Genomic DNA, 15172 nt, shown 5'->3' on the forward strand with positions numbered 1-15172 from the left:
AGGTAAAGATCATCTCTACAGTGCAGATAGTAGGGGAAAACAGAGGCTGTGGTCTGCCTAAAAGAGGGGAACAAATCCTGGTTCAGCTGGGTATTTTTTTTTTTTTAAGAGGTCATTAATATATTATTTCTTTTATGTTCTTATATGTTGACTTTTCCCACTACCCAATTACTATTTCATTAAATTAAATTGTCTGGGGATAACAATTGCTTTTCGTCAGAACCTTTTCATTAAGACTGCTTTTGGCTGACTACAGTTGTAGGCATTCGTCGACTTGTAAATGGGTGAAGGGAAAGGGAGTGCTTCTGAAAGAACTAAAGAACAGAAAAGAGTCCTCCAAAGTACAACCCAGTGGTCAAAAGCCAATTCTACTCACCAGTAGCTACAGCCTCAAAAGCGGTTCATTAGAATTTACATTTTAAGATGCATGAGTTCAATGGTTTCATGGCATTGGGTTTTGAGATTATATTAAATGCTGCTCACTGATTCACAGCCACCAGCTACCTAATTTTCTGATTTAAAAATTGAGTGAAATTTTGCTGTAAATTTTCCTCCACCAGTTTTTGCAGCTGTCTCAAGTATAAACTGGTGAGTTTTCTCTGCAGTTTGTAAGACATCTTCAATTCAAGAAGATGTACAATTCAATTCTGTACAACAGAAGTTTTTCTTCACATTGTAAGGAATTTTGTGTAGATACAGGAAGAACTAAGAAAAGGTTCAGGTAGGGCATGGGAGCACGCAGGGCCAGCCCCTATGGGTTGCAATGTTGCAAAAACATTCACTTGTAGGCTATGCCAAGCTAAACCTCACAAAATGAAAAGGGAATACTAAATACTCTAGTAACAATCAAAGCTGTATAGCCAAGGCCAGCATTCATACCAGAGAGAGGGTCAGTCATTTGATTTTTTTAAGTATTTCAACATACAATATCACCTTTTGACTTAATTGTGAGATTAATTTGCTGCACTGTTTTCACTACTCATTTTTTTGTTTTAAACTTCTTGAAAAATAGATTGCTCCAATTTTTGTGAAGAATTTTTTTTGCAGTTTTGTTGGGATTCTGCTATGTAGTGTTTGTTTTAGCTGGGATATTTTGGGAGTTTTAACAGACTTCTTTTCTGTGGAGTTAAATGTAGTGAGAATGAAACGACCCCAGAGGTTTCTGGAGAAGCTCTGATTGCACTTGCATTGTGTCCGTGATTAGTTTACATGTTTTGCCTTAAAGGGTCACCACTGTGATAGATGTGACTGTGTTCAAGGTTGTGCCTAATTGCTTTATCTTGTGTTACATGGACATTTCAAAGTCAGTGTGGGGAGCAGAGGGACCACCAGAATTTTGCTTTCATTTACAGATTTTAACAATCATTTATAATTGTAAAAATAATCATTAATAAGAGCAGTAAATTATTGTCATGCAACAGCTTTTCTCTGATGATACCAAGGTCTTTCTGCTTTCATAATTATATATTTATGTGCTCCTGCTTAGCTACATAGAGAGCTCAAATTAGAATTCCAGTTATAGGTGGCCATTCTGGAGTTTATGTTTAATTTTATAGATTTCATTATAATTGTATTTAAGGATAAGTGAATTTTTAATTGAAACATTAGGACTTCTCTCTAAATTTAGACACAGAATTATTCAGATGCTGAAAATCTGGTGCTTCCTAATGAAAAACTGTTAAGTGCGCTGTGTCGAAATGTTTGCATTTCTTGGTAATATTTTTTTTATAGTACTACAAAAGAAACCAAGAATTAGGCTCTGTTGTGTTGGGCATTGTACATAAACAACATAATAGATAATTCTGCACTCAAAAGCTTTTATTTAAACAGACAAGATAGTATGAGGGGCAAAAGGGCTTTGATGAGCAAGTAGATGTTGATGCCTTTTCTTGGTCTTAAAATCAAGAGTTAAACATGGTTAGAAGGGAAAAAGGGATTTTACCTTGGTATTTAATAAAGGATCCTTAAGTGCACACGTCCAGGTCGAATGCACCAAAATGCACACCACAATGCCCACCCACAATAGATCTGGTCTAACATTATAGGTCTCACTAATTAGCATATCTATCAAAAATTCCCCAATGAGAGGCTTGAATGAGGCCCCCCCCCCACCCTCCAAGGAACCTTCCCCTGGATGGTTCTATCGTAGTTTACAGAATGTGTTCTGGAGAGGACCTTGGGGTCTGGGGCACACTGATCCCTAGCTACGAAGCTTCTAAAATGTTTACTCTCCTAGCTGAACAAACAAGTCCAAGAATGTAGGAAAAAAGCACTAAGAATACAGAAGTTGTAAAAAAGGTATAACAGGGGTATAAAAGAAAAGGCAAAAAATCATCATGGCATCATGTGATTGTGTGATAATGGAAGAAGGTCTGTTTGGACTCTGTGGAGAGGCTAATGAATTTAGGGCTAGCAAGTGGGTAGAGGCTTAGTGAGAAAAGGATAAAAAATGATTGGGGGGAAAGACATGAGGTGAATTTGAGTTAATTTGTATTGTGTGTATATGATTTTATAATTCTGCCTTCCTCCATCCAATGTTGTATGGGTTTTTTTTACCTTTTCTTCTTTTTAGGAAGCAAAATACAGTAATTCAGGTAGTGAATAAACTTGGAGACTTTTTGTTCTCAGATGAAGTGTGTGAAACAAGTCACGTAGTTACTGGGAGTCCTTGTCATACCTTGAATGTTATGCTGGGAATTGCTCGTGGATGTTGGATTGTTTCTTATGAATGTGTAAGAAATGCTTTTTAATTCTACTACACAATAAATTAATTTTGTATAGCTGAAATATCAACCATGTTTGTGTCCGTATTACATACAATATTGCCAATGTTAAGATATTCAGGCTTATGTAGAGTTAGTTCAATTAGATGAAATTTGTCTGTGTGAAGATCTGTTAGTTACAGTTTTTCAGTGCTTAATTTAGCCAAAGTATTTCTGTATTGTACCTCATTATGTATTTTAGAAAGGCCCAAGGTCTTATCTCATGGATGAGAAACTCATGTCCCATGCATTATTTTTGGACAGATTAATTTCTGCTCAACATTAGCCAACTCACATTATTCAGATTGACTTTTTTATATCCTGATATAATATACTTCTGTTATGTTCTGAAACATTTATTGTATTCAGCATTGGTAAAAATGAAGGGAAATTCTTAGATATTTTGCTGCAAGTGGGAAAAAATGTAGAATAGAAATAGTAGTGACTGGGTGGGGAACTTATCTGTCAACCCAGCCTTAAGCCATCTCAACTGCTCACAGTAATAATAGAGATTAACCACTCAATCTGACATTGCAGATGACTGTTTCTCAGCTTTCCTCATGTTTCCAGAGCTATAAAACATAGATGTTGAAATTTATATGGAAATAGCTCTTCGTCTTATACAGAAAAAAGTTGTTGAAAAAATAAATTTCTTGGTTTCCTCTTTCTTATAAATACTTCAAAATTTTCTTGTTGGGTAGAAAATAAACTGCCGCCTTTTTGTTTTCAAGATGTCTGGCACTTACCAGTATGAAGCTTGTCCTGTGTGATATATATGTAGTTATCTGAAGTTGTTGTGGCATACTTCAGGTTTTTCAGAAATTCTTGGTGATTAATTTCTCTTGGAATAGAGGGTTTGCATCTTTGGTCACCTTAAGGATCCAGTAATGTGCCTTTGTGGCAAAAGAAGACTAATAGTATCCTTGGCTGCATTCAGAGGAACATATTTAAGCAGGGGGTTTGGAGAAGAAAATCTCCACAGACTCATTCCAGCCTACTGTATGATTCCTTGCATCTACTAAATAAATACACTGAATTATCCATCCCACACTTTGCTTTGTATGGAGCATTCAACAAGTCACAACATAATTGCTGTAAATTACTTTTTCATAACAGGGTACTCAAACATGAAAGCTGCGTTCTTCCTTGAGAAAAAGCTTCATATAACTACTATGATAGCTAGAGATGGAGAAAACTACTACAAAATAGTTTCCTGTCTTTGTACATAAGGCAGTATTTGGATAATCAATTTTCCAACAAGTGCTGTCCTAGAATTTCATTGCCCTTTTTATGCTCTGCACTTCTGTGAACAAATGCATGGTGAAAATATCTATCTATGCTCTTCATAGACCAGTATAGATTGGAAATGTTGTCCTCCTGTCTTATTACCTTGTAGACTCATCACAGGATCATCTGTAGCCCTCAGATAATACCAGTAAGTTGAATGAAATTGTTCCAAGGATTAGTTTTTTTCCTGTAGATGTTGTTGGATCAAATGCTGATGCTGCTTTCACTCATTTTATTGAGCTGCTATTTAAAGTTCTGAAGTTACTGGGAGAGACACATGAGAAAGAACTAGAGAAGAACTCCAGATCTCCAGATCAAAAGTTCATTTAATCCTGTAGTATCTGCTTATCTGGAAGATTACTATTTTTAGTATTTTTAGAACTGTGCTTATATCTTTCACCAAGACTGGGTCCAACTTTGCCCATAAATGTCTATTCCCTCAATTAATTAATTAATTAATTAATTTCACTGAAATAAAACTGTGCTTTGAACTTTTTTAAAAAATTATTTCTTAGCCTGGTTAAATCATTGAATCATATCATGTAAGAGCATTATTGTCTTATTTCTAGTTCTGTCAATGGCATCATTTTGCCATCTTTTTACCCAAATTGGTTAACTAGAAAAGAGAAAACTGAAGCCTTACCTAGCCAGAATGAGGAATTCAGTAGAAAATTTTAGTCAGGAAAATTTTATTTAAGAAAATAATCATCTCCTTTTATTGATGCTGCATAACTCAATCCTTTAAATGTAATGAATCCTACCATTAGTATTCTCACTGATAAAATAGTTCAAATTGGACAAATAAAATAATCAATCAATCTGGAGAAATTAATAATACCTTTATAACATGATATCCCTTTTGAGCAGTGATGATTGTCTTTTGCAAGATGTTTATCAGCATTTTAAGAAGCTGTTTGCCTCTGCCTTTTGACTTGTAATGTGGAGGTAATTTAGGCTGAAGGGTTTTTTTCTTCTGAGAAAAACTTAAAATGTTATTTTTAAAGATGGATGTTGGAGAAATACCAAAATTAACATCAGACATTTAATCTTCATAGAACTCCATTTGCGTATTTCAAGATGAATTATTCAAGTACAAATACCATATGATCATCATTCAGTGTGCTAGCTGGATAGGTAAGAGACTTTGAATAATAACTAATCACATGGTGTGTTTTCAGACCCTAGAGAACCTGATGTTTGCTATACCATTTCCTATATGTTGTGAATAAAAGAACATAGCTGATATGGATATGCAGATGAAAATTCTTCCCCAAAGCTAAACTTGTTGCTGTATAACCTGCAGGACACTTGTTGGAGCTCCATGCCATACAGGTTGCGTGCTGCCAAGTTAGACAAAATAGCCCATACTTGAGCATGAAGTAACAGATTAATCACTTTGATTCTAGAGTCCAAAGCCAAAGGAAAACATTCTTTAACTTTGTAAGAAGTCCACAGAAAAACTGTGCTTTTCCCACTCTTGTCTTCCCCCCTCATATCCTCCTAACTTTGATTCTCCATGACCAGCAGGACTATTCTACTAGAATCTGATACATTCTTAATATCTCAGTGTTATCTTTAATTTTCCTAACTTCCGATACTCCTATATCCAGCATTCATATCTGAGTCTTACTGTACTGCTTTATCATTACATTTTAAGCTAACTCTTTTGTAACTGCACCTTTGAAAACTTCTAAATAGCTCTTTCTTCTCAATAGAAACACTGAAAGAAACACTGAAGAATTTCAGTTGAGAATAATATTGCAAATCTTAACTCCTTTTTGAATTACATGAATCTGAAGCTTTTTTTGGTGTTGCTGTGAAAATATACTGGTAGAAAATTTGCCAGAGTCAGAATCAAACTTTCAGTGACTTGGAATGAAAAGCTCTTGTCTTTGTTTTCATGAAAACTGAATGTTTTAGTGAGTGGTGACCTAATTATTTACTGCAGGACCTGTTCATGAACTCAGCATCTAATTTTCTTTTTATCTAGGAAAGTAGATACGATGCCTTTGTACTCACTTCCAGAACCATGATAGACAAGCATTAATCCATCTTTTGTTAAGACAAACAAATTTCATTTCTAAACAAAATTCTGTAAATACTACAAGGGTTGATAGAGGTCATGGCTGTAGAATTGGCCTGGAAAGTGAAATAGGATTACTTAATCATAACTAATCTTTTGGGTTTACATTTTAATCTATTTGGGTTGTTTGCCAGCTACTTTTGATACAAACATAATTTTCGTACCATAAGGACATGATGTATGTGTAATACAGCATGGTACATCTGTTCCTGCTCAAGTTTATTTATGAAGAATTTATTTTAATGTAGCATGTCTCTATGAATTTTATTAAAAGTTACAATTTTCTTGGTTCAGTTAAAGTTGATTTATATTGTGATTAAAAGAGAAATTACTCACATTAACAAGTTTCTTTTGTGTTCAATAAATATATACAGCTATAAGTATAAAGCTAAGAGGCTTTGATATTCTTACTGTAAATTGTTAAAAGTAATTGTAAAAAATATACACAGGTACCACCCTAAAATTTCTATTTTACAATCCTAAGTTGCAGTCTTAACTGTATGTTTTTAAGAAGTTACCATACTTTTCTTAGCTGAACACTGCAGTGCATTGTTAGGTTTTGAATATTTTTTAAAGGTCATTGATTTATTAATGTGCTTAACTCTTATTTTCATGTTTGGTATGATATAATGACTAGAAATTATTTTCTCTTTTTTTACAGCTGTTGCATTTTCAAATATTTGATTGTTCTTTTTTTAAAAGTAAACATAATATTCTTTGGATGTTTTGTAACCGAGTTTAGCAAAAAGTCTAAAGATATGCTGCTTTTTATTATCAGCAAAAAATCACTGTTCATTTCCAATAGCCTGCAAGATTGGACATCTCTCCTCACAAGTCAAACATCTCTTGTCACATCACACAAGGCACCAGCTTTTGTAGAAGTTCACATTAGAGGTTATTGGTGTCCCTGGAAGTCATCAGGCATAAGACACTTTAGACTGAAAACTACAGAACTTACTTAGAAAATAATTTTTTTATGAAAACTGAGCTTGAAATTTACTTCTTGTAGCAACAGATTTGGGGCAAAAGAGCCCTTTACAGAAACTTATTTTCTTACATACAATTAGGCCATTTTATAAGGTTTACATTGCTAGCTCATGATCAATCTGTTCAGCTTAGAATTTTCCATTAGTGAGCTGTAACATTGTAAAGGATAACTGTACCATGCTTAAAATATATAACGACTGTTTTTATCTATGGGGAATATTTCATAGACGTGCTCATGAATTTTGTGAGGTAACATTTTATAATTTAAATTTAAACTGCATTTGCATGGCAGAGTATTTCAGTTATTGTGAATCAAGCATGGGAAAAAATTTGAGGCACTGATGAAATTCAGCTTGTTCTAAGATGAATAAGACAACTGTTTAATAGTGCATGGCTGTGCTAACAGACTTCATCTATTTGAAATGGCTAGAGAACTATTTAGGAAAAATATGAGAGAGGTAGAATTATCCTAAAACAGGGATTTGCTTTCTGATAAATTCCATATATCCTATTTTGGGGGGTAGATGTATGCTTCTTGTTCAGTTAGCTTAGCTTGCTCTAGGAACAGCAGGGTGTCCCACTGCTGGTTGGTAACATTTCTTTTTTTTGACTCCAACTTAAGGGGTGCCAGATGGCAACTATAGAAGAGATACTGTGAAGCTCAAATACCTGTAAAAGGGAAAAGATGTTGAATTGAGTGACAGTGGACAAACTTGGCAAAGAAGATACAAGTGTTTTACCTCTCTGAGAAGCTTCATGGCTCACCACTGATAAAACCAATAAGGAAAATAATCTCATCTTCCTTTAGAATGGGCTTCAGAATTTAGACTATCTACAAATTAGGAGTCCTTTATATGACTCGAGGGTGGAGCCAATTTAGGACTGTGTCTTTTTCCATTTTCCCATTAAGACAGTGCTTTACCAATTGAGAGATAGTATTTGAATACTCTCCATGGGGCTTTTAATATTATAGTCAACCAACTGCAAGTTATGATAAATTGTTCTGAAGAATGTTTTGAAAATCAATCCGTAAAAAATGCTGGATGGAGTAGTTTGGGGAACGTTTTGCCAAAAAAAATAATAAAAATACTGTATTTCAGAAATTGAAAATACAGCCATTTTAAGTTGTTTTTTTCTGTTAAGCATTTGGTGCTGGCCCTGATGAGAACAGAAGTCTGCAAGTAGTCCACAGTTTTAGGATTACTAGCCTCTAAAGATCATATTGATCCAGTGTTTCAGAGCTCAGTTGAACACAAATGATTATGTATTTTCTAGAGAGTCAGTGTTCTGCAGTCTTTTTTTGCTCTAGAGTATGACACTGATAAAGGAGGATACCAAGGAGAAAGAAATTGGGTTATTCTTGTTTGCAGGATGATTTATATATGTAGTGTGGATTCTATGCAATAGTTGCATAATCCTTGTCAGTAGTAGGGATCCAGTATTGTTTGACATCTTCATTTATGATCTGGATGATGGGGAAGAATGCACCCTCAGCAAGTTTGCAGATGTTAGAAAACTGTGAGGAGTATTTGATACACCAGATGGGTGTTCCTGTTCAGAGGGACTTTGACAAGCTGGAGAAATGAGCCAACAGGAACCTCGTGAAGTTCAGTGATTACTGAGCTGAGAGAACAAAACTGATATATTATGACTTTCCTTTTCAAATTTTTGCTCTATGTATTGTGATTTTAGAATAGTTGACTTTTCTAATATCCTCACACTGTTTTAAAATTTAATATAGCTATCCATAGAAGTATGACTGATATTTCAATGGTTTGTTTTAGTTATAAAATTGGTATCTTTCTGATTTCTTGATTTTTCAGCAAATCATTTGTTTTGGGTAAATGAAATAGCAAACCAACTATTGTAACAGCACTGTCACTTCTAACTGCACATTCAAAAAGTTTATTTTAGAAATTTTAAGCTTCTACTTACCACTTATTTTATTTTAGGTTCTGTGGTCTTTGGAATTAGGCCATTGGATCTCAGAGGAGCCATATGAGCTTTCATCCAGCTTCCCTGCGGCTCCTGTAAGTGTAATGGTCCCTTAAGCTTGTGAACCTTCTTTTGTTTATCTGGGAAATGATTTGTCCTCTAACTAGGTTTTGTGAATAAGAAAGCCTACTAGAAAAATATTTTTTTAAAGCAAGTACTGTGAGGAGTTATTTTCTTCTTCACCCACTACTTTTTGAAATGTGTGCAAAAACTTTGGTACATGTGGAAAATGCAAAATATTGATTCACCAATTAACACCTGAATAAACCAGCATCTTATCGAAGTATTAATGTACTTTAATTTTATTTCTATCTGTACGTGTGTACAAACTGGAGAGGCACGTTATTGCCAAATGGAAAGATTTTCAGGTCATGCAGGTCTCAATTTTTTTGGCCCAGAATTTACTTGGGCAATGGAAAATTACTGTGGTCTTCTAGAACTGCTAAGTAGGAAAAAATGAAGCATTTTTCCTGCCTCTAATAGTCATTCTCAAGTACTGAAATGGGAACCAGTGCAAAAGTGGGTATGTGGGGGCATGATGTACCTGTGTAGACCTCAGTCCACTTCACGTATTGTAATTGATTAAACAGGAATTTTATTTTGGTTTCAAAACAAGTAGAATTCTAGTTGGTTACTAGTCAATCATTCCAATAATTTTCCCTCTACTAAATTCATGTCTGCAATTTATTTCTCAAAGTTTCATACAGGCTTTGAAGAAAGAACAGTTAATGGGGTATGAAATTTATTTTTACTGTAATTTTATTAACTTCTGTTTAAGATTCTTTCTAAATCTATAACTCAGGTAAATTTACATATTCAACATGAAGCTTTATTTCATGATTGTAAGTTGTATGTTCTCAAAGTTTAGGTAAACTTTAGCAGTTATTCTCAAATAAGCCTAAAGAAATTAATTATTCATTATAATTTCATATTTTTTCTAAAAGGAGAAAGTAGATTGTTTTATATATTCAAATAGAGTAAGAATGGTAAAAGTGTGAAAAATAAATAAGAAGCATGTTCTTTTTTTTCCCCTTTTCTGTATTTCTATGAAAAAATCAACACTGAATTTCATGTTAAGTTGCTTTGAGTTTTCTATTTCTTTTCAGACTACCTTGATTAATAATAAAGTATGCTATCAGTAACAATGTACATAGCATTCTTTACAAGTGATTCCTCTTGGGGCTGTTTTTTAGATTCCATTTAGAGGTTTTATTCCTAAAGCAGAAGTAAGCAGAATTTGAGAGATGGTGAGAATGTAAAATTGAGGGAGGTTAGGGTTGTGCTGAATCACTTCTATTTGCAATCTGCTGTTCTTGCAAAGGAACAAAGTTGGTGTCCAAGGTGGTATTTCCATTACTGTTCCAATCATTCCCTTCTTTGGTCACTCTCATTTCTTACTGTAACAGATACCTTATTTTTTTAAAGATGCAATTATTATTTGAACATGAATGGTGGTTTTATTTGCTTTTTTTCCCTTGTTTCTTTCCTAAAAAGTACTTAGGGAAAATGGAAGTGCATTCTAGTTTCACATGCTGTTTATTTGATTACAGGAAGGAATTAAAAGTAGAGGTTACCTTGCTGTTATGTTTTAATTGCTTGTACCAAGTCTAAAGCAGTTGTTGCAGCCTTCTGTTTCCTTTTATTGCCTTCCATCTGACATGTCCTCCTGTTGCTTCACTGTGGCGTTTGGAATTCAAGCCACGCAATTTTCTTTAGATTAAATGTCATTTAAAGACATTCACTCTAAAATTTTACATTTGTGCTGATAAATTGATCCTTTTTCCCCCAAAATGAAGTCTCATTAAACAATTTATTCAATGTCTACATCCGTATTTTTGATCACTTTCCCAGAACAGTCATCGGAAAGCCTCAAATTTTATAAACTTTTTTTCAACAAATTAAAACTAGCCATGCAATATTAAATTATTTTTGTCATACAGTGTTTTCTTACTAAAATAAAGAAATTTAATGTCAACCAGAAGTTAGCACTACTTTTCTTTACCAGGTTGACCATTCAGATTCCATCATGGTTTTTAAGAACGTTTTGGGGGATTTTTTGTTTGTTTTTATCAGCTTTTTGGATATGCTTACTATCTCAAATATTGGGAGTATTTTCTTTAGTTGTCTGATTAAATGTAGCAACACAGGAAATGCAATAATGTAGACTCAGCATTTCTATTCAATTTCATAGAATCATAAAATGTTTTAGATTAGCAGGGACCTCTGAAGGTTGTCTAGTTCAACACTCTGCTCCAAGGGACTTGTCCAATCCACCCTCATGGTAATAAATGAATAAATGAAAAGAAAAATTTACTTTCCCCAATTCCAAATTGTACTTACTGCCTCTTGTCCCTGTCTCTTGTCTCATAGCAGAGCACTTCCAGTAAGGGTCTGGCTTGGTCCTCTCTATGTCCTCAATCAGGCAGTTGTGGGCACCATTAAGGTCTCTCCCCTTCCCCTTTTCTCCTCTAGGCTGAAAAATGACAGCTCTTTGGGTGTCTCTTGGCATGCTGTGTGCTTGTTGGTATGTGTAGCTCCTCTAGTAGTGTGATGACTCTTCTAGACTTGCTCTCTAAGACATTTCTTGGAAATTCATGAAGGCAATTTTTTTAGTTTTTTAGTCCTTACAAGTTTGCTGTGAAAACCAATAAAATACTAAGCAATAATTTCAAATACATTGAGATTATTTTATGCAACTCTTCAGACAGTGACTATTAATTTACATTCTTTAGGTTTATATAAAATCAGATCATGAAGTACTATTAGAAATATTATTTTGTCTCTGCTACACTTTAGTAATGGTGAGTGACACATTTGCAGTGAAGAAGAAGAAGGGTGGTGGTGTGAGTGGTTGAGTACTCTTGACAGCAGCTTTAATGTCAGTATAAAATACAGAGATTTCTTCCATCTTTCTCAAAATCATTTACTTTTTTCAAGATAGAATCATAGAATCATCAAGGCTGGGAGAGACCTACAGGATCATCCAGTCCAACTATCCACCCAGCACTTCCACTGTAACCCCTAAACCACATCTCTCGCCAGATCCAGACGCCTCTAAAACACCTCCAGGGATAGTGACTCCACAACCTCTCTGAGCAACCTATTCCAATGCCTGACCACTGTAACACTGATTTTTTTTTTCTAATATCTGATCTGAATCTCCCCTGTTGGAGATTAATGGCTTAAGGCCATTTCTTCTGGGCTTCTCACTGCAGGCACAGTAGAAGAGAGACCAGACCCCACCTCACTGCAACCTCCTTTCAGGTGATTGTAGGGAGTGACGAGGTCCCCCCTGAAACTCCTCCATCTAAACAACCCCAGATCCCTCACCCCCTCCTCATAAGATATTTTTTCTAGACCCTTCAGAAGCCTTGTTGCCCTTACCGTACCTTTTGTTAAGTCAGCCTCCAGAAATGTGTCTGGGGTTTTTGGTTTGTTTTGGGTTAAGTTCTTGCATTGTAACTAATTCAGTCATCTGCTGAAATCAAAGTTTTACAAAAATATTAAGCAAAGACTAAGCAGGAGAATAAAAAGCTAAACTTAATTTGGAGAGAAACCTCCACTAAATTATTGTGATTTATGGAGAAATTCCTTCTCAATCTGAACTGCAGTGTTTAGTACACAATTTTAAAGCATATAGTAATAAAATTAAGGAAAAAAAAAAGCAAAGATCACCCAGTAGAGTAATTTATTCACATTGTGGTGTACATTGAGGGCCTACCTACAGAGAATTTTTAGGGAGAAGTCCTAACCTTACTGAAAAAAAACATAGTGTGACCTTAGGTAACTTTCAGATTATTTTTCTTCCTGTTTTTAAAATGTAGTAATTTGTATCTTAAGTTATAAGCATAAATTTAATTGTATCAAAGAACATGCATATGTTTTTCAGTTAGGTTATTTTTACAAAACATATAGATATATTACAGCACCAGGTGATAAATGATTGTCATAGACAATCGGACATCTGGTGTTAATGCCGTTGTCTCAGTTTATAAAATACTGCTCAGTTATTTTACAGGTAAATGACAAGGGAAGAAAAAAAGTGCAATCTTCATAAAAATGTGTAGGAATACATGCTCTATTTTAATTTGTAGGGATTTTTGTAATTTAAAGATAGTGACTGAAATAGACTGAAAAAAATGATGATTTTTGTAAATGGTATTTCCCAAGAATAAATGCAAACTACTTAAATGCTATTTGTCCTCTGTTAAAACATTGTCATACAGGCTATTGGAAAAAAATCCTCAAATAAGTGTAAGAAGTTGCTTAGGAGACTATGGGGGAAAAGAATGTATTCCCTTACTACACTATTGAGCTAATTACAGGGAAGTATTTTTTTTATGTACATAAAGGGCACACCTGACACAGAAAGATAAATAGTTCTAGATCTAGCTAAGTGTTTTATATTAATGTTTAAAGTTCAGTGGTGAGGCAAAATGCGTATTTCTAAAACTATTTTAGGGTTTTTTCACAGTTCCAGTTATTTACTATCACATACATAACATAAATGATCAGTAAAACAGAGTCCTTAAGTTGTCTGATGGTTTCTTGGATGTTCTTTTTATTGAGTCATTTGGCCAAATCACTGTTATATCAGGTTGATGCTTTAGACTTTGTGTCTGGTTGAATAATATGAGCTGGAGCTGATCAAGGCGATTGCAATTCAGGAACTGTACTGAACTGACCCCTTCAGAACACTAGTGCATGTTTCTGGGCTTGAAAAAATGAGACAAGTTGCTTGGTAAAATAAGTCTTTGAAGACTGTACAATACATAATTCACATAATGACAAAGCATTTAGAAATCTGCTGGTCGAATCATCATAGTCGTAGCTTTGAGCGAGTATCCCGAGCCCTTCCAGTAGTACCACTTGATCCCGTTAAACTTGTTGTTATTCTGTCGTAATGGATAATACATTCCATTGAGGTTAGAAGGACCACATGCGTCAAACCACCATCCTGCAAGACAGAAGACAAACATCAGCAGAAGTAATTCTCAAAATAGCATATAAGGTCACTTTGTTGTCTGGAAATGGGAAAGAAATCTAAACCCAGTTTTTTGTTCTTATGATTTGGAAGTGTCAGTATAAAATACTTGCCTCAAACTCAGGAAAGAAGTGTATTTATGTATCAACTACATATTCTTGAATCTTATGCAATACATTGTATTTGAAATTTGAGAAGGGAAAGTCTTCAATCCATTTATTATCCACATCAAACACTGTTGACAGTCTGAGGGTGGAACACAACTTGAACTATAATGATATTGAGTTGCCTTTGGTTTTATCTATTCTTTGGTAAACTCCTGTTCTTCACAGACTTAAACTCCTTTCTTAATTCTTTCTAGAGGAATTATTCAGTTCTCTGTGCGGGTCAGTTCAAAACCTCCTGGAACTTGGGAAGAAGGAAAAGGAGAAAAAAGCAGCCCAAACCTATTTTGTATCCCTATAGTCCTGACCTGTTAGTGGGTCAGAAGAAAAAATTGTTTTTATTAATATAATAATATTTTTATATTTCTGTTATGGTGGCAATAGTGTGTGTGTTCTGTTTTGCAGGGCAGCATTCCAATTATCCTTTTGGATAAACCAAAGCTGTCTTTTTTTCTTGCAACTTGTGCTGTAGGAAAATGAACAATTGCTTAAAAGATAACAGGAAGAGAAGCCAAATTTACAATGCAGTTGTTTACATTTCAGAATGTGGAATTTTAGATTAACAAATTATATAGAATTACTTGTGTAGTTGAAGATAAAAATACCACCTAGAACTCAAATATAACTAGTGAAAAATCATTAGAAAAATGTAGATATATCTGTAATGTATCTTTACCACTTGATAACTATATTGAAAAAAGGAATTAAATTCGTGTACCCTTCTGTGGCACGTGCAGTACACAGCAGCTCTTGGGGTTTTTCTTCTTGGGTAGTTAGGGAAAGGGTTTATGCTTAAAGAATCAGGAGCCATTTCACTGACAAGCTGAATCTCTGAAACAGGTTTTTTGCAGGGAGTTGTGTTTTGATCTCTGAATGTTACCTCATTCCTTGAAAGAGGAATCTGCTCTGT

General features: G+C 34.5%; 2 protein-coding genes across 3 annotated transcripts in view; one reads left to right on the forward strand and one right to left on the reverse strand.

Annotated features, from left to right (window-relative positions):
• MCPH1 (microcephalin 1) overlaps window positions 1-15172 on the forward strand; it is a 131798-nt gene that overhangs the window by 39139 nt on the left and 77487 nt on the right. Inside the window, 2 exon segments of the mRNA XM_032104607.1 lie at window positions 2573-2732; window positions 9072-9149. Of these exon segments, the coding sequence (XP_031960498.1) occupies window positions 2573-2732; window positions 9072-9149 (238 nt within the window).
• The window catches only part of ANGPT2 (angiopoietin 2), a 45488-nt gene continuing 42281 nt past the window's right edge, over window positions 11966-15172 (reverse strand). For both annotated transcript variants that reach the window (XM_032104604.1, XM_032104606.1), the window contains one exon: window positions 11966-14071. In XM_032104604.1, the coding sequence (XP_031960495.1) occupies window positions 13911-14071 (161 nt within the window). In that variant the 3' untranslated portion in view covers window positions 11966-13910. The remainder of the gene's footprint in view (window positions 14072-15172) is intronic.

The sequence above is a fragment of the Corvus moneduloides genome, chromosome 3, assembly GCF_009650955.1.
Source record: "Corvus moneduloides isolate bCorMon1 chromosome 3, bCorMon1.pri, whole genome shotgun sequence".
Lineage (NCBI taxonomy): Eukaryota > Metazoa > Chordata > Aves > Passeriformes > Corvidae > Corvus > Corvus moneduloides.